At 52.1% G+C, this 19,536-nt stretch overlaps 6 protein-coding genes across 6 annotated transcripts; 3 read left to right on the forward strand and 3 right to left on the reverse strand.

The window, feature by feature from the left end:
* Positions 1 to 634: 634 nt before the first annotated feature.
* Positions 635 to 2,452, reverse strand: J4E84_009318 (uncharacterized protein; the record flags this gene model as incomplete). Its single annotated transcript, XM_049391881.1, has 1 exon — positions 635 to 2,452. The coding sequence occupies one exon, from the start codon at positions 2,450 to 2,452 to the stop codon at positions 635 to 637; it is 1,818 nt and encodes a 605-aa protein (XP_049240282.1).
* Positions 2,453 to 4,359: 1,907 nt separating this feature from the next.
* J4E84_009319 (uncharacterized protein) lies at positions 4,360 to 5,433 on the reverse strand (the record flags this gene model as incomplete). The annotated part of the gene is made up of 1 exon (XM_049391882.1): positions 4,360 to 5,433. The coding sequence occupies one exon, from the start codon at positions 5,431 to 5,433 to the stop codon at positions 4,360 to 4,362; it is 1,074 nt and encodes a 357-aa protein (XP_049240283.1).
* Positions 5,434 to 6,570: 1,137 nt separating this feature from the next.
* J4E84_009320 (uncharacterized protein) lies at positions 6,571 to 8,386 on the reverse strand (the record flags this gene model as incomplete). The annotated part of the gene is made up of 2 exons (XM_049391883.1): positions 6,571 to 7,671; positions 7,724 to 8,386. The coding sequence occupies 2 exons, from the start codon at positions 8,384 to 8,386 to the stop codon at positions 6,571 to 6,573; spliced, it is 1,764 nt and encodes a 587-aa protein (XP_049240284.1).
* A 1,153-nt stretch (positions 8,387 to 9,539) lies between these two features.
* Positions 9,540 to 10,432, forward strand: J4E84_009321 (uncharacterized protein; the record flags this gene model as incomplete). Its single annotated transcript, XM_049391884.1, has 2 exons — positions 9,540 to 10,155; positions 10,212 to 10,432. The coding sequence occupies 2 exons, from the start codon at positions 9,540 to 9,542 to the stop codon at positions 10,430 to 10,432; spliced, it is 837 nt and encodes a 278-aa protein (XP_049240285.1).
* Positions 10,433 to 14,388: 3,956 nt separating this feature from the next.
* On the forward strand, positions 14,389 to 16,449 carry J4E84_009322 (uncharacterized protein; the record flags this gene model as incomplete). Its single annotated transcript, XM_049391885.1, has 4 exons — positions 14,389 to 15,211; positions 15,265 to 15,391; positions 15,449 to 15,860; positions 15,913 to 16,449. 4 exons carry the CDS (start codon positions 14,389 to 14,391, stop codon positions 16,447 to 16,449), a joined length of 1,899 nt encoding a protein of 632 aa, XP_049240286.1.
* A 1,313-nt stretch (positions 16,450 to 17,762) lies between these two features.
* J4E84_009323 (uncharacterized protein) lies at positions 17,763 to 19,303 on the forward strand (the record flags this gene model as incomplete). The annotated part of the gene is made up of 2 exons (XM_049391886.1): positions 17,763 to 18,224; positions 18,278 to 19,303. The coding sequence occupies 2 exons, from the start codon at positions 17,763 to 17,765 to the stop codon at positions 19,301 to 19,303; spliced, it is 1,488 nt and encodes a 495-aa protein (XP_049240287.1).
* Between the last annotated feature and the right edge of the window lie 233 nt (positions 19,304 to 19,536).

Consider the following 19,536-nt stretch of genomic DNA (forward strand, 5'->3'; position numbering starts at 1 on the left):
TGGTTACAGTCTATATATACCGATAACGATGATACGTTTGTACCATGGCGAAAATGCATCAAAAAGCTGATCCTGGCATTCGGAGTGCTGTTCCACCAAAGCAAACTTGGAAAATACATTCAACAGCATGGACGGCCAGGGGTATTGTTCACTGAAGCGGTGCGCGAAGCTGTGACACAAGGAGCAACGCTCCTTCCTTGGGTGACCGATCCTACCGATGCGTCTTACCGTTGGTATGTGAATCATGGAGGATGGAGCGTTGGTATATGCGAGGACGAAGGCGAAACCTGTCGCGTGCGGATCGCCTTGAATACGCTGCAAAGGATGTTCTCGACAACGACCCTATGTAGCTTTCCGGACCCCGGTTCTCGTACTATTGCGCTAGTCGACGGGGAACTTACATCTATCGGGCCACAACACCCGTTGTTCCCCAAGTTCTCCTCTAAAAGAGAGCGTGGTCACTCCGAGACAACCAGTCTCTTCAAAATAGAATGGGGGCTAGTCATGGAGCCAGAGCAATCGACCAAGACATAAGTACGAGTTAGCACACAAATTACGCTGACAAACGATGTGTTACATCGAAGCGTCTTCATACTGGGAGTCACATTTGCTAGCTATGCTGGAGCTTTCAGACTCAAAGCCTCGCCTTCTCCATCCGCGAAGCCGGATGCCTCTCATCAATTCTCGGCAGCTTGTCACTCCACGTCCTCCCATTCCTCATAAACACCCTCCTCCAATCCGTCGGATTCAACGGCGCCTGATCCCACCTCCTGCCCCTCTTCGCGCTGACCTTCGCTCGCTTCTCTTCCGCAATACCACTAGCAGCAGCGACCTTCTTGCCCCTCTCCGCACCAAAATTGCTAGGAATTGCCTGACTGAACTCCTTCGCACTGACTTCCAGTAGCGCCTCGGTATCGGCTTTGATACGGTCTGCAAGAAGACGGATAGATGACTCGGCGCAGTGAGCGGCGGCGCGGCGTTGCCAATATTCTAGGAAACGGTATCCATGGCCGATCATGCCGCACATTGCGCCTGCTGAATGGAGGAAATGGCCATTGCCGAAGGAATCACCTGCCACGACTCCGTTTGTCGCAACGCGCGCGTCGGTACCGATGCGCTCAACGAGGCTGAAGGGTTTGGGGCCGTACACCATGGCGACTCGGCGGAGCTCGTCTGGCGAGATTTCCAGGACAAGAGAGGCTTGCGAGATGTAGTAGTCGTAAAGGAGCAGTTGATAGGCTGCGAAGTATTCGGCGGAGTCTTTGCTGGTCTCGGCACCGACAAGACCGCGTTCGACTGGGCATAGCGAGACAAACTCAGGTACCTCGACGATGAGCCAGGAGACCCTTGGGTCACCTTCGTGGCCTACAGCAATCTGCCGTACCCATGATTCATTGCCATGCTTATCAAATTCGGAAGCGATACGACGGCGCAAACGTCCGTCGACGAGGATGTTGAACTGGCCAGCGACAAAATCCGCTTGTGCTACTTTGGCACCTTGACCGTCACCATGGTCCACTTGTACGTCGTGCTGCTGGAAGCCTAGTTGCTCTGCTTCACGGCAGTTGATGCCTGTGGCGACGCTGAACAGCTCTGGAACCCCGAGATCGATAAAGTCGCTTCCTGGCGTGCGGATTCGTTGGAGGTCGTTGTGATATTGAACTTCGGTAACTTCTTCGATCCGAATTTGGACACGGCCACACGGAAGATGGACTAGACCACTTCCGTCCTGTACCACGCGGTGTTTGGTGAAGAGGCGGCATCTGGGCGTCTTGCTAGCGTTGAGATCAATCTTCTCGAGCGCCTCGAGATAGCGGCGGAGAAGAAGCTGGATGGAAAATGCCGCAGCTTGCCATGTCGAAGGCCCGTCGAGGACTTCTCGCATATCGGTACGGATTTTGGTCGGGCACGGGTGCTCCGGAATAGTGGGCGGATGTACAGTGGTGACAGTGCGATGCGGCTTGCCATTCTTCCAGCGGTCGTCGATGTATTCAATGTTATGGATTTCGCCGACCATATGGAGTTCCTTCTCGTATCCCTCGATGATAGCTCCGGGTATTATGTCCCTAGATTTGGTCATGGGATGATAGAACAAATCTGCCAGACTAAGCAGTGTTCCATCCAGTCTTTTCGGGAGGTTGTCCAGTCCGTATCGATCCAACATCATCTTGTCGATAAGTCCCAGCTGATGGTACATGTCTTCACGAATGTTCCAGTGCACTCCTAGAAACGGGTCGCCACGAAGTTCAACACCGACGGCACGGCGGCCCATAGCTATAGCCCACAGCATCGCCAACATGTTTGCGCCTCCAAGGCCGATTGCAACGAAATCGGCATCTTTGACTCCGGATAGCGTGGTTGAACGACTGCCACCTGGAACTTTGGTGTTCTGGGTTCGTTCTTGAGCCAGATACTTGGTCGTTGAGTAAAGATTGCTGTTAGTGGAAGCCATTGGGGCTAGAATGAAGTTCAAGTCGAATTGACAAGTGGGAACAAGACGGGTACAGCGCTTCTTCAAGGGACCTGAAAACCAGCATCCCCGCTGAACCATTCTATGCGGGACGGGGCGTTTACGTCGCAGAGGTGACTTACCGTTCTGGTACATCTGCCCCGTCAAGGCCCTGGATGCCTACCATGCTGAGTCTAGGTTCCCCACAGTTGCTAACTCAAGAGGAACTAATACAGTTCGCATCTTACCCGTGAGATAGGCGGCGTGGGGCGGCACGCTGCCACGTATCGTTTATTGGCGCGACGAAATATGTGCCCCTACAAGCGTAAATCCTGCCATGCGTGTCCTGCACGTTGTGTGGTAGTTTCGGTGCGACGGGCCTTTCATAAAGTAACCCATGAAGACTGTTGTGGCATTCCCGTCGGAGCTGTTATGAAAGCAACTACATTTGGCATGTAGTATCGATAGTAAGAATCCAATCGCCTCTGGCTGAAAACATGTGCGGATCCTACAAGTGACAACCAGGTTCCTGCACGACTGTGACGGTGGTTTTTGAACTCCTCCACGAGCGCACGACGATAGGGTACGTGCTCTAGAAGCGGCATATCATGAGCCTTGTGCTAACGATGCATGAAGCACAGCCGGAGTAAAACCTTCTTTCCCCCTCACAAAGCGGGCTGAGCAAGGCGATATATTTGTGACAGGCGCCGCGATCAGGTGGATATGTTGCTCAAGGCCTGCCACGCCATCTAGAGTGGAGCCTTACATCCATGGATGCAGTAAGCGACGCATGCAGCAATCAATGCACCGTGAAGGCGGGGAGTTTGCCGAGGCCAGGAACGATCGAGGGTGCCATCGCGGAAGGAATTTCGTCGATTCGGAAACGGATGTGACAGCGAGCTGTACACAATATACGGTCGCAGCTTGTTCGGGCAGCTGGTAGCGAGGGGACGAAGGATTGAGGGTGGCCGGGAGCGACAGAACGGACATGTGCCAGGCTTGGCGTTAAAACACGCGTCCGAAGCGCGGAACGCGCTCTTAGCTCGATGGACCCGGCATCGACTGCGACCCCACAACCGATGTTTAGCTCTTACAATCGCGCGCCTCGTGTACAACCAGTCGCAACTATGCGTCGCGATGCTTGATAGCGGATTCGACATGTGCACTCCTCATCTCCAACGTGGGACACGCCACGCGAGGTCGCCACTACTATGCATTACTCCTACCGTCAGACGTGTTCATTCCCTCGGCAACCGCTTAGCATATCTTATGCTCCAACATGCGACCTGACAACGCCTGGCTAAGCACGAAAATTAGGGGCAATCGCCATTCCGAACGAGGCCTTACTCCGGTCTTGTTCCGCGGTTCGCTACGATCCATAGATGACTACCCACTCGAGATCTTTGTGAGATAAACGACCCGGGCGGTATGAACGCCCCGGTGACCGGAATGAAGGGGAGCAAAGCTACAGAGCAAGTCTGACGACGCATAGCAGACGAAATGTCGAAGTGTCGACTCATAACCATCGCAAGCTCTCTCCCTATTCAAGCTTTACAGTCGTCGACTTCCGAAAGTTTTCCGCCATGAATCTGTTGCAACAGATCAGCATCGCGCTCCTCGACCGACGCGTATAATCCCGACCGTCGTCCACGACACACCGAGCTTACCACGCGCCCAACCCTCCACAACTTCGCTGTTATGCCCTCCACGCTACGAGTACAGTCTTGCAGCACGCTGCTATTTCGCCGAATACACCCTCAGCATGGGCAATACCGCGCCCTTTCTCTTGGGCGATGCGGATATAGGTGGACTTAGCAATTAGGAAGCTAGGGATACATGGGGAGGGTACGTTTAAGACTATGCACGGCTCAGAGTGTACAAGCGGTCCTGGAGAGAGAACTTGTCTCGATCTATGAGCGCATGTGTACACGGCATCCATCTCCAGAAGCAACTACCAACGTCAAGGTCTGCTTTTCCCTGCCAGTAGGGACAACAGGGTCATCCTTCGGAACAGTCATGGAAGGGAAAATTTGTACCAACCTCGCTACGGTATATCCCGCCTCCAGCAGGGCAAACTCTTGACCCAGGCAAACTCGTGGCCCGCCATTGAAGGGAAGATACCCGTACCCCACATCTCGCAACAGTGATCCATCCTCCCACCTCTCAGGACGGAACTCGAGTGCATCTTCGCCGTAGATGTCTGTACGTCGATGCATAGCGTATACGCAGTAACCGACAGCCTCGCCTTTCCTGACTAATATCGGCGACTTCCCATCTGGGCCTCCTCCAACAGGAAGTGTCGTCGTCTTCAATGCTGCACGAGAGTTGACCGGCACGGATGGGTAGAGGCGAAGTACCTCCTTCAAAATGAGATCAAGATACCTCATCTTCTTCAAATCCACTCGACTTGGTCGAGGCGCATGCTGTCCGAGGCCTACTACTGCCCCTATTTCCGAACGTAACCTTTCCAAAACTTTAGGGTGGCGGACCAGCAAGCGCAAGGTCCAGGTGAGGCAGCATGCTGTTGTGTCTCTGCCCGCCAGTAAAACGTTGAGACACTGGTCGCGAAGTTCCTTCTTGTTCCGAGTCTCTTGGATGAGCGCGTCGACAAACACATAATGCTTCTTGTCCTCGGCTTCTACTTTATCGGGTTCCGTAGTCTCTGCATTGTCCAGTGCTCTCTGAATCGCGTCGTCAACGAAGCGGTGAGAAGTCTTGCAAGCTTGCCAGAACTCGGGAGTACTCGCAAGCCAGTACAAGTCTCCCAGCCTGCCACGATGCGACAAGTAATCCTGGCCCAGATTAAAGGCTGCTGCAAACTCAGACTCTTGTCCAGCAATGTCGCTGCTTTGCAAAGAGCTCAATGTTTTGCCGAAAAGCAGGAACGTCGTCGTGTCGAAAGTCAAGCGAAAGAATAACGGTTGGAGATCAACAACGCTGTCGGGGCGAATTCGATCGATGAGGCTTTCGACCGACTTTTTCATCTCCTCGAAGTTCTGGTAGCGATTGGAAGTGAAATGGGGACGGAGTAACGCCCGCGAGTGTCTCCATGCTGCACCGTCTTGAGTAAAAATCCCGCATCCCAGCAATGGATCAAAATGCTTGGGTCGGAGCCCAAGACTGAAGTCTGCCACAAACGTCAATACCAGCGGTCATCCTAACCATTCAACTTTGACAAACCTTCAAACTGGGTAGAGAGTATTTCTTCAATGTTGCGTGGTTCAACCGTGTTGATACCGCGAGCTCCAACTATGCAGTGTCAACGCCGCGGGTTTCGATGTGTCTTTGTGGACTTACGCAACTGCTGCTCATGCGTCGGACCGCTAGAGTCTACTACGTCTAAGAAAAACTGTAAAATGGTCTGCGCCCTTGCATGTTGCCCCGCCTTGAGTAGCAGGTCCAAGCCTTGTGGCCATTTTGCTGCCCACCTCCGCGGTGCTTTGCAACCCATCTGCGCGGCATATCGGTCTTCTTCCTGGTGATTGTCAGCAGCATCATCTTTCATTTTATCAACCACGCCTACCTCGCGCTGCATTTGGCGCTTCCAGACCTTATGAACCAGCAGGCTGCAGACGACTAGGCACAGTAACATGCTTATAGTCGTCATGTTACTCAGCTCGATGAAGGTGATCAAAAATTGATTGACTATGAGCGTTGTAACTGCGGAGCCGATACGACGCTTTTGCGACAATAATCTTGCCCGCAGGTTAAACCCTAGAAGTCTCAAACACCGAGTATCTAGGCAAACGCGGGGCGCTTTGTCCAATAAGTTAGCCAGTGGAAAGGCAGTGATATAACCAACACTAGTGTGTTGGTCAAAGCTTGGGTCGTGCCGTGCTCCTTACCGCGATAATTGTGTTGGGGCGGGCACCGGCGACCGAATGTGTATGCTGCTGATAAAATGAAGCAGAGCAGAATGAGGCAGAGAGAGAGAAGAAGAAGAAAACGTCGCGCAGGATGCACCCGTCGCCGCTTTATATCGAACCACTGGAATTCCATTGAAAATAAACTATCGGGCTCCTATAACGAACAACAGCCACACGCGTCACATTTTCTACTGGAGTTTGGTAAGCGCCGATGCGTTCCTCGAGGAAAGGATCTGGCAATGCCGGTCAAATATGTCATACATCGGCATTTTGTTCGACGTGCGATTGAGCTTTTCTCCTCTTGCTCAAAGGTTCGACAAACATATCCCCAAGTTTATACTCCAACTCTTCTTTCCTGAGAACTCGGAGGTGACCGGCAATATCACTACCCATTTTATCACCCGACGATACCGGGCCTAACCGCCTCTGCGATCTCTCAAACTCCGCTTTCGCTTTCTTCCTCAGAGTCTCGTAACCTGGTCGCTTTTCCGGGTTGATCTGGAGACAGTCGATCACCAGTTGGTGCAAGGCATTGGAATACATCGCATCGTAACCTGGGATGTCCGTCGATGTGAACGTATTTCCTTCTGCAAATTGGAATGAAGCTTTGATGCTGTCCTCGCATATCTGATCCGACCATGCTTTACCAAGCGTAGTATGCATCAGTTTCCAGATGACCATCCCAAGCGACCAAATATCTGTCTTGGCATTGACAGAATGATGATGCGCGACCTCTACGATAATCTCTGGGGCTTGGAATCCTTTCGTGCCCCAATCTTTCCTCCCCTCTGAAGCATCTGTGCTTCGTGAGATCGTCTTGACGACATCGTAGTCAGCAAGAAGAGTTTGTGGGTATGCTAGGTAGGGTTCCTTAGCGGTACTGAGAAAGATGTTCGCTGGCTTGACATCCAAATGCACCATGCTGTCTGTGAACTTCTTCCTTGGCTTGTTTCCACCTCGCTTTCCTTTCTTTGTCTTTTGTCCCTCTTTTCCGACTTCTGCGCCATTCTCTGCTCCTTCCGCCGTCTTGTCTTCGTCTTGCGTCTCTCTGCACTCCCCCGTGTTTAAGGTACATATGGCATCGGCCAGCGCATGGAAGACCATCCAGACAAACTGCTCGGGTACTTGCTTGTCCAAATTCTCTTCCTGGTAATAAACTTTGAGAAGTTCGCTCAGATCTCCGTGCTCGGCGTAATCAGAGTACAGGCGATACATTAGCGTACCCTCTTGTTGAGAGGCTGCCTGGATGTGATGGCAATGATCACAAAGCTCCAGTTGTCGACTGATATTGTACTCATCTTCGACAAAGTCCACCATTGTTTGCGAACCACAGCGTATCTTCTTACATACCTTCCGCTAACTGATGTTAGTACTGTTTAGCGACGCAGGAGTTGATGAAGATACTAACTTTCAATATCCTGCCGGTTTCATCGCATAGCGCGTACAAGCATACCGCTGTGCGCATCTCTCTGGACCCACTGAATCTAGTACGAGAGTCCATCAGCGTCTTGCACCATTGCCATGCTTGCATTGCGTTGTCGTGTACTTCTTCGTGGCCTCTTTTCCTGGTCTGGGGAGGTGCTACTCTACCAGTATCTGCTTCGGTAAGACCGACCCTTGCTATGGCGATTTCGCCATCACTAGGCTCGTAATCAGACGTTTCTGTATCATTCGATGCTTCTGGGTTATTAGCCTCAACAGGTATCGCTACGCCATGTAACGGGCCATCTATGCCGCGCACATTATTTTCTAGGGCCCCCGGTTTTGCCTGTATACGACCTCCTTCAATCGCTTCTTGGGGATCATCCCTACTCAACTCTTTTCTACTCTCGATCTCGCGATCTGACTGATAGCTGACCGCCCCAGATGTGGCACGGCTGATGTATTCCTGTTGCGCCGCGGATGTCATCTTATTCCATACTCGTGAAAGCACACCAGCCTCTTTGATTCCGCCCTTGTATCCCCCGTAGAACAACAGATACCCACGCCGCACATTGTCGTTCGGTAGTTCATTGAACAGCTCATTGTGTTTCTGCGACGAGCCGTCAGGTAGAGTCGGTGGATCTGCCATGTGTGTGGTCCAAAGTTATATTGCTCGGTACTGAAGGTGGCATTTGTCGTCGTCACAAGAACTCAAATAAGCACAGGTGATATTGAAATACATGCTCCTTGTCTTAGTTCGACCATGTGTCGAACAAAGGCTCTATACTTCATTGTTCGTGGTGTGTTTGCGGCCATACCCACATCATGAGCTTTGAGTAGATAGATACATCCTGCAGACCAGAATTATACTAGACCTGCATGTAGAACGCGTCGATGAGAATGGGTGTATTAGATAATGATTCCCATGATATCATCGCCTAAGATGTTTGGTATCGGTCGTTTGCAGTCAGGTAAAAGTGTCCAGCAGGTAAAAGCCTTGTACACCTAGTTCCTGTCGTATGGCGGACACATCAGTACGCCGTAGTTAAGGCCTGTATGTCGAGTGAGCAGAAAATCAATATCTGTATCCAGAATGTCTTGGGGTGGCTCGCGCGGGATTGATGGCTGCCCAGGTGCTGCATCGGTCTCCTCGCAGACCGATCGATCCTGGGCCTTCACTTGATTGAGAGAGCGTTGAGGCCAATAAATTTTGGAACATCAGATCAAAACCTAGCTCAAAATGAGTTTCATATTACCTATGGTGACGTAACACTCATAATTGGCATGGAAGGCACCTTCCTCAAGGTTGAGCTCTGCTCCCCAACACAGCAAGCGCCCCTCACCCCCAATTTCCCTACGCTAATCTCTCTCTTTCTTCTGCCTATACTTCTGAATATCTGGAAGCGAGACGCGAAAGTTCCTTTCCCACTCAGTGCTGTCGCAACGTTGCCGCGCAGTATTGCCAACGTCGCTCTTTCCATTCGACAAAGAACTCGGTCGAGCCCCATCACTCCTACCCATCACACCCAGTCATGGCGCAAGAGCAGATCAAGAACACGCGACAGCGACCTCTATCAGGCCCAGTAATGCCTTCGCAACACCGACCATTCGTCGGTCCTACCCCAAACATGTTGCCGTCCAATCTCCCAGCCAGGTTCGAGCGAAATGCAACGGGCGGCCAGGCCTTCCTGCCTCCCGTGGCACCACCTCACTGGCCTTCTTTTCCGCATCTCAATTATCCATTCGAGAATTCATATCCCGATCTCACAGCCCGACGCCGACAACACCCACTTCCGTTCAGCATGTCGCGCAGTGAGCACAATGTCGACCCAAACACTGGCGGAAGAAGCATCGATCTAAAACAGCCGGCGACACCAACGCAAGGCAGTGGTCATGCAAACTCCGCTGACCAGCGTCATGACTCTCTGACTAAAAGAGACAACGCTCACGTCTCGCCCGCACCGCTTCCGACAGGCTGGAACGGCAGTCGTATTCCATCGAACAACGTTCCGAGGAAGGCGCCGCTGGCAGCTCGCTCTTCAGATGATATCTCACCATTCATAGCGAGGAACATACCGCCAACGAAGCAACAGAGATCCACGAGTCAGTCAAAGGCCACTCCCGGCCCCTCACAAGGCAAGCGAGTACGCCAGCAAAAGTCCTTCAATACGCCGCCGTTGGGTACCCCTAAGCGAGGACGGCCGCGACTAGACGATGGAGTTCAGGATAATAACACAGCTGGTGGGCTGAACAGCCAGGGGAATACTCACATCGGTCAGAAAGCCAGCACGCAGCCTCCCATCGGTCTGTTTGCGCCTCCGCAGGTATCGTCCGCGATTCCACCGAAACCTGTGAGACCATGCCCGAGGAATGATTACGTCGTGCCCTTGGAGTTGGTAGCCACACAAAAAGCCCTTGGTAACTGCTCGTTGCTCAAAACTCTTGGGAACAATCGCTAATAACATTGCTTCTAGGCCCAGACAACTGGAACGAATATGTGTACCTCATGGAGCAGCTCTGGACCGAAGAAATCACCTTTGACGAGTTTGGCGCGCGCACGCAACGGATATTCCAAGTGTTCGATGAGGGCATTCGGAGGAGGTTGAACAATACTGTGGCGATGAAGATGATAGTGCCACGGCTAGAGGAAGAGCGGAAGAGAGGTCAGTCGACTAAGGGTACGGAAGACGTCTAGGATAAGCTCTACAAGGGTCATCGGGCCCGCGCATCATGGTGAGGTCATAGACATCGGACGATGGGAGTCATGCATGCAAGATGCTAGAACAGTTCAAGGCTATTCTAGAAGTACTCGGTGGTTCGCGCGTACACGAGCAATTCCAGGTATTCGCGGCATGGCATTCAAAGAGATGATGACTTCCGCCTTCGCCTGTACCCATCCTCGTACGCTTGCTTCTTCCTCAGTCTTTCCAACCATAAATCGTTCTCACAACGCTTGCCGCCTATCAACTGCTCATATGTTCCGTTCTCCGCCCAAAGACGGTCCAAGCCCAAGTATATACAGAGCAAGTCGCCGTTTGGTACCGTGTAGTTGAGCTTATCGCGAAGTTGCTGCGTTACTACTTCAAGTTTCAGAAGTGACCCTCGAATCGCTGTGGCACTGATTGTGGGACAAGCCGAGGGAGAAGGAGAATTGGCGTTCCGATTGCTAGGGATGAAGATGATGTGTCCGCGTTTGCGGAGCAAGCGTGTCCAGCGGACTGTGTTATTAGGGAAGTGACAACGGGCTAAAATAGTCGCGAGCGGGTGCTTGGAAGCCCTTGTGTCTGATGGTATATAGGTTAGCAACAAGGCGCGGTCGAAAGACACCAGAAAGAAGACTTACCGAACGAGAACGACCCATTCTTCTGGATACCCTCAGGGAGGACCTTACGCATCTTTGCACAGGGCCAGCAAGGCCAGCAATCCGGGATTTGCTCCTCTTTCTCTGTCCATTCTGGACTTTCGCTCTTCATCGTTTTCCACTTGTCACAGCCTTCCAGTTGTAACAGTTCACCACCATCGTCAGGCACAAAGTCCATGGGTCGTGTGATATCACTGCAGATGCAAGTATTGTCATCCCCTCCCCACAGATCCTCGACCCTAGTCTTCTGACTGATGTAATCGCCTCCGTACATTACTAGAAAGGATAGCTTGAAGCCATCCGCCTTCGCTAACCGCTTGATAGTGGCCATAAACAGGTCCAACTTGTCGTCATCGTGCGATGGGAATACCCACGCAAATCTTCCTAGGACATCGTCTTTCCAAAGCTGGCGGCGCTGGTAGTGCGAGAGTATAAACGCTTTACCCTTGTTGTTCGTAACATGATCTTTGGAAGCTAGTAAGTCGTCTCTAAGAGCGAAGATCATGCCTGCTATGGTGTTCGCGTCTGTGTTGAGATAGGCGTGCCAGAGGAGCGCGGTGTGACCTACATGTGGTGGATTGAAAGATCCGGGGTATATTATGATATGGTTCTCGCGGCCGCGTCGGAGCTCTGGTCCTGGAGATCTGGTGAAGATGCGCGATGAGGAGTCGGGAAGTCCTTGTATGTCTTCGTATGCGTGGCGGATGTAGTCTTCTAGATACTTTCTCTGTACACAATCAGAGCCCATAGCACCTGCAGATGAGTGTGCCTGGATGATCGTGTTAGCCAAGGAAGGCTGAAGATTACTCTTGCCTAGTTGAGGGTTCGCCATTCTCGACCTACTGCATACAAGGCGCGGTTGCTCTCGAAACAAAAGCCCTACACTGGAAGGCGCTCATAGTGAGAGCTCTCAAGGTCCGTGCATTGTCGCACATAATGCTGTATGTATTCACTGGCGATGTTTGTGGTAACACTCGAGGTGAAGCAGCCTCCGGTACTATCCCGTGTTGCAATAGCCGATGTTATGTATACGTTACCATGAGAACAGTATTTAAGGCACCGAGTAAGATGTTAACATGAATTTCATACTTGGGAGACGATACCCTGCTTGAGTGTTCGAAATTCGCGGAGTCTGATGGATACAAGAACTTGTTGACAATGCCACATAACGACCAGGAGCTACGATGCACACCATGATCCGGACTGTTGGTCGAACTCGATCCTCGGGTTACGGTCAACAGAAGTGCTGTTGTTGTTTGTCTATCCAGCGGCCTTGTAATCAACTAAAATTACATGTGTTATGCCCTCCGTTTGTGCATATTCCTATATCAGCCGTTTCCTACTACCACCAGGACGGGCAAAGAGCGGGCTTAAGGGTAGTACCAGTCGGCGCGCGGCTTATTGAAGTGTTCGTTCTCGATCCCGCACCGCATGGCCGAGGTCTGGAGCATGTAGATAGAGCTTTGGGAAGGCGACAGTTGGAAAGATTGCATTTAGAGCATTGTCGGTCATGTCCGAAATCGACAACGCAGCGTTGCGGCTAGCGGGAACTAGTACGGCATCGGAGTAACTTTCGATGAGGCTCGAGTGTGATTAGTGAAAAAATGCTGCTTAGTTGTCCAAAGTGGGCAATCCGGAGGCTGTGGAGTATGACGGCTCCATGGTGTGGGGTATCGGACGATGTCTAGCGTTGCAATAGACCGAGGCCCACTTCCACGAGAGCCTCATGGGTTCGAGACACGAAGTGCATATCGCGCCTATGTAGTGCGAGGATGGTTAACAGACACTGGAAAGACTAGCGATCTGTGGATATGTGTGATTCTATACGCTAAGAAAAGACCGGGAAAATGAGTTTACCATTTGCGACCCTGTGCCACAGCCGGTAGCCGCGAGTTGTTTCTGCTCGCGGGACGATACCTGGCCCCTCTGTTTGCGGTAAACGCACCGGCATGCTCGTCGGCCGCGCATTCCATCTTCTTTGTCTTGCGCATGCATGTCGAAGTTGCGACACGGGCACGTGAGCAATGTTTCTGTGGTCTGTGTGTTGACCCGCTGAATCCTGGAGAGACCTGGAGAAAATTTTGGAGTAGTCTCCACAAGAACGCGTCGCTACGAATGAGACGTAAGTCCACAATTCTGACAGTTGGGCCGGGCTCGATGTCGTCCCAAGCTTTGGCGAGGGCTTGGATTGTTGGGACAAGGAGACTCAAGGTGCCCAAGACATCGCCGCGCGTACGCTATCGAGTTCGCTGGTCTCGTCGAGGCTTGCCACCGACGTCGTCCATTGGCTGAGGCGATGGACTTCCTACATTTTCTGGACTTGTCGAACACCTCTCCAGATAGATTGCAGTCGTGATCCTGGCGGAGATTGGGATGGGCTGACACTTATGAGAAGGAAACAACGGGAAGGACCTTTGGCGGCAGTACAATGGCGCCTTGCTCCCTGCCTCGGTGGTCGCGCCAACATGTGCCGGTATGCAGGCGGCTGGCGGGAAGGGCAATATGGGCGCCGATCGGAGCTGGGCAGTGTCAGCTTAACAAGCCGCACACCTGGATCGCACCAAGCACATGCAACGTGAAGCCTTGCACTGATCACGGGGACACCACGAGTACGGGATACCTGCCGCGCTACTGTGACGGCGATTGCGCCTCGTGCGCCGTGCGACGCAAGATACACCGGTAAACATGTAAGGGTGAGCTGACAGCGCCCTTTCACCAACCTCCAGTATGGAGCGGGCTGGCGTGACGGTTGCTCGGAAGACAGCCGAGCAATGTAACGCGGTGGCTTGAGCTAGCGGAATCACATGGGGTCGAGAATGCGGAGGGTGAGGTCATAGACGTCGGCCTGCGCGAAGCTTTGGGGTGAAGGCCAAGCCCCAGGCCTTAAGCGTGGCTAAGATAGCCGCAGCACGCTTGGGGAGGCTTACTCCATGGGGAGAGATGAAGTGGGGATCCTCATGAACGATAGCGCTAGCGCGTGAAACCCCCTCCTCCAAGGCTGTTTCTCAATGGCTGACGCGAGCCAGGATCCCGGGGTGCTCGACCGCCGCGACGGTGGTGCCAGTGAAAGAGAATCTGGAAAAACCCAGGTGCCTGTCGGAAACCTCTTACAGCTGGCGTGCGCCGTTGAGGCTCCACTTTTAGGCCTCCCTCTCACTCCGGACTCCCCCAGGTATAAGATCGACTGCTCATCTCCCCCGCCATTTCTCTCTACCTCCACTCCACTGCTCTCCGCAACTCCTTGCAACTTGTCTTACTAACGTCGGAGCCTGCGAGACATCCACTCCACCATGGACGCAAAGGACACTGGCGTCAGCCACATTCCTGACAAGGAAGTAGCCTACTCTGCTGAGAAGGAAGCTGCCTACGACCCGGCCAACGAGAAGGAGCCTCACTACACGCCCACCGCAGAGCACATCGCTGATACAGGCGCCCGCCGCGAGTCTGTCGCCCACAACATCATCGAGAACCCTCTAACCCGCCAGTCAAAGGCCGAGTGTGTCAGCGCTGCTGAGCGATGGGCTGCCACCCATGGCTTGGATGAGCACGCCGCCCTCTTCGGGAAGGCCGCCCTGATCGCGCGTGATCCTGAGCGCTTCGAAATGCTCACCGACCTTACCCAGGAGGAGCGCGATGCTCTCATCTACGAGCGCGACCACAAGTGGTTCGGTCCCACCATGATGTGGTACTCGATTGGTCTGTGTGCCATCGGAGCCGCCACTCAGGGCTGGGACCAGACTGGATCCAACGGAGCCAACCTGTCCTTCCCTGAGGAATTCGGTCTTCTCGGATCGGACAGGGGCGAATGGATCATCGGACTTATCAACTCTATCATCTTCTTGACTGCTGGTCTCATCGGCGCTTTCATCGTCGACCCCCTCAACAAGTATCTCGGTCGTCGTGGAGAAATCTTCGTCACCGCTATCTGCCTGACTGCCACCCCCATCGGTTCTGCTTGTGCGCAATCATGGCAAGGGCTCTTTGCTGCGCGCTTCATCATGGGAATTGGAATCGGTGCAAAGAACGCCACTGTCCCGATTTACTCTGCTGAGATTGCGCCTCACCGAATTCGCGGTGCCCTGGTCATGTTCTGGCAGCTGTGGGTTGTCATTGGTAAGTTGTACCATCCGCGTTGTCAACGACATGTTATTAACTCTTATTCACAGGTATCTTCCTCGGTTTCTGCGCCAATGTCATTGTCAAGGATACCGGAGCTATCTCATGGCGTCTACAACTCGGTTCTGCTTTCATCCCATCCTTTATCCTCATGGTTGGCATCTTCTTTTGCCCAGAGTAAGTGAAATCCATCACGCTCAATCATGTCAAGCATATACTAACAAACACTTTTAGGTCTCCTCGTTGGTTGATGAAGCATGGTCACATTGCCAAAGGCTACCGATCAATGGCCAGACTGCGCGCACACCCCATCATTGCTGCTCGCGACTACTACTACTCATACGTCATCTATGAAACTGAGCTCGCCGTTGCACGTGGAGCTGGCTACTTCGACCGCATGTGGGACTGCTTCCGCGTGCCTCGAATTAGGCGTGCCAATTACGGTGCTTCGACTGTCATGATTGCCCAGCAGATGTGTGGTATCAACATCATCTCATTCTACAGCTCGACCATTTTCACCCAGGTCGGCTTTACCGATGACCAGGCTTTGTACGCCTCTCTGGGCTACGGAGCTCTTCAGGTCGTCTCCACGATTCCTACTCTGTTCCTCATCGACACCAAGGGACGAAGGACCCTCTGCATGTGGGCAAGTACTTCCCAACCTTTGCGCGACTGATCTTGTACTGACTGTGTGCTAGACCTTCCCCTTCATGTGCATCTTCCTACTGGCTGGCGGTCTGTCCCTCCTTAACGACAGTGGTAGTCAAGCTGCTAAACTCGGACCAATCGTCTTATTCATCTACCTCTTCACGATCATGTACTCGCTCGGAGAAGGGCCAGTTGCATTCCAGTACTCTGCTGAGGTTTTCCCTACCATCCAGCGTGAGCAGGGAATGGCCTGGGCAGTGTGCATCAACAACACCTTCGCTGGAGTCTTGTCGCTCACCTTCCCTCGTATGGTGTCAGTCATGACGCAGACCGGCGCCTTCGGATTCTACGCTGGCCTCAACTTGATCGCCTGGTTCATGATCTTCTGTTTCGTCCGAGAGACCAAGCAGCTCACGCTTGAAGAACTGGACCAGGTCTTCAGTGTACCCACCAAGCAATACCTCCACTACGAGATCACACAGTCGGTGCCTTACTTCATCAACAAGACGGTTCTCCGCCGCAATGTGCCCAAGCCCCCTCCAATTATCGAGAAAGGCTACGCTACTGGCGCTGTCCCGACTGCGTAAATCCGGATCCAAACTAGTCAGATCATTTGAAGGTCCAGTTCTACTTAACATAGGACTATGTAATGCGTTCGTTAGTGTAAATAGCACACGAAGCTCTCTGAGCGAGTAATGAATACCCCAGCGTGAGATGCTCACACGCTTAAACTGATTCATGTGTAATGCTGTCATGTGATTGCTCTCATCTGCGCTTAACAAAGATACATTTTGGGGTATGGACTAATTGTCCGGTCGAACGCGGAGAACTCCCTACACAACGGTACGCTACGTAGTCTGCCTGTCACACCCAAACAACGCCATCCGCTAGAGATCGCTCCTCACGTACGCGTCTACTGAAAGTGGGGCCTCACATGGGAAGCTTCAGCATTGACCACCCATGCCGACCTTCGCCAATGCGGAGAGTCGGATCTCACGTCTCATCACCTTTGCAACTCCTCGCATGCCACACATGCTCCATTCGCGACTTAGAAGCTGAACACTTTGCGGTCATAATACCTCTCGCTACATTACGAGCTCACACGGTATCGCAGACCAAGCGGCGGGTGTTGGGTGGAAGAAAGGCCATGACGTTCGGATGACACCTTGGAATGGAAGAACCAATCGGTGATTGATTATTCACAAACACACCACCAGCCCTGTCGTCTTGCTTCAAAACTGGAAAAGGTGATGCGAGATAGCGGACATACCCCTTCTCGTCAGCCATCATCTGCATCAACTCAAGCTACAATAGTTGGTCCAAGCTCCGACCTCAGCTACAACAAGAATGATGAACAAAGTCTTGTTATCTGCGACAGGCAACAAAGGAACAAATACCCACGAGCGATACCGGAGGTTCGAGGTTATACAGTCCCCCACGGCATGGTCGCGGTCACAACGAGGGGCCTATATGCCGAGAGTAACGGAAACCCTGGGTCCAGTGTGACACTTCACACCCGATAACGTGTTACGAGAAGTACTTTTATGACGGTACCCGGACGATGGAGTCACAACGCACGGCTTCCCGCTGTGCACGATCACATGGCACAACGTACGAAGAGCAGTGGGTGGACATGGCATACCAACGTCGGCTTGACTCCTCGAGAGTCGAACGCGGGCTGACTGGTGGCTATATGCGTCGACTGTGACTCTTTGGGGGTGACTGGGAGGAAATGTGAGTCAATCAGGAGTATATAAGTTCAAGAAGTGCCTACTTGAAGTTTGCAATCCGACACCGAGCAGCGACAACATAACGAAGAGCTTAACAACGTTACAGAATCTTCAATTCACCTAGAAAGCTAATACTCCCATATCGACCGACGATCACCCACAACCCAACCATGACTTGGACGCCCACATGGACACCCGAAGAGAAGGAGTTGCTCAACGGTGTACAAGAGCGCAACGAAAAACGCGAAGCAGCCCTCGACGAGATTTTCTCAACAGAAGACAAGTCTCGGAAGTGGAAATGGCCTTCAGGGGCCTTGGAAATCGTGAATGAAGCACAAGAAGAAAAGACCCGTGTTAACGAGCTGGTTACGCGAGACCTAGAGAAGTTATACACATGGCCGAGCAAAGAAATGACACGGGATGACATCTTTGTCGAAGGCAAAAAAGAATTTGCCATGTTCGACCGCCCGCTCACATGGTTTGGAGATCAGGGCTTTCACCAGTTCCGGACTGACTATACATTCTCTGAACATTGGGACAGGGAGCCGATGGCGGTCAATATCCTCGTTCCAAAAGAGATGAAGGAGAAACACCAAGCTCCCGTGATGTGGTTGTTTCATGGCGGCGGTTATGTGAGTAGCTTTACGGACATGACACACTTCAAATAATACTTACGAAACACTAGTGCACAGGAGCTGGCGACTATCACCCATGGTATTCAGAAACTGCCGTTAAGAAAGCTAAAAAACGAGGTGCCATCATAATGGCGCCAGAATACCCACTCGCACCCGAAGCAAACTACAAGGACATAGTAGAAAGTATCCGTGACTTCCTCAACTGGTACAAAGAAGACGGCTGCTTCGAGTCTGATTACACAAGCTGGACACGGTGGCTGCATGATCAAGACAAACTGAAAGGGAAACACTTTACCATCGACAAGGATCGCGTATATGTGGAGGGTGAGAGCGCTGGTGGACAAGCTGCTGTCACTGCGATGTGGCTCAACGCGACAAAGGGTGGACCTAACTTGCCTATCAGGGTAGCACTCCTTCGCTACCCAATGATTGCACACTACAGAAGAGATTGGGAAAAGACTGCTCAAAACGGGAAAAATGCCTACATGGGGCAATGGTTCGCTGAAGAGGAAGTCAAAGAACGCGCACAAGATATTGATTCTGTTATCAGAGAGCTCGAGAAGAGAGGCGTCGTGCCAAACACAACGTCTCGTTGGCCCTCAAAAGGCATGGCCTTCGCATTCATACTCTCCATAACCCAGACATGGAAGGGACTTCTTCGACGCAAGCATGGCGACTGTTCTTTGGCCGATCCAACAGATACCGATTACATGGATGGTATAGAGCGCGCAAAGTATACCTACCAAGATGTTGTGCCTGACCTACTTCCTCCAATTCACATTTTCCATGGATTGGACGATCCGAATTGCGACATCAAGGACACTATAAAATTCTACGATACACTGAGAGACTCAAAACTCTACGGCGATCGTTTCAAGGGAAATGACATGCTCTATATGAGTATCGTGAAGTCTTTGCAGACGAAGCCGACATGGAACTCTGAGACGGAGAAGGTAGATCGCGGTGTCAGTGAGAAAGTGGGTCATGGATTCGACTATTGGCTTGATGAAAATGAAGAGCCGTTTTTGAAGCATGCCTATGATTGGGTTTGCAAACGTTGGGATGCTAAGCCGTGAGATGATGGCGGAGCAAGTTGTTGCTGAGCAGATACATACTAGGTCTTGATACTCCAACACTCATTAGTACAGTCATGAAGTCGGCATTGATCATATCCTCCATTTTGTGATTTGGTAGCATTTTCTACGTATGATTCACCCCCTAGATCTTGATCAAGAGGGTGCTCGATGTAGCTCCTGTAGACACCGAACATGTTCGAATAGGCCGATCTCTTACTTGCTTGGTGTCTAGA

The sequence above is a fragment of the Alternaria hordeiaustralica genome (assembly GCF_023758085.1).
Source record: "Alternaria hordeiaustralica strain BMP 2776 chromosome Unknown scaffold_28, whole genome shotgun sequence".
NCBI lineage: Eukaryota > Fungi > Ascomycota > Dothideomycetes > Pleosporales > Pleosporaceae > Alternaria > Alternaria hordeiaustralica.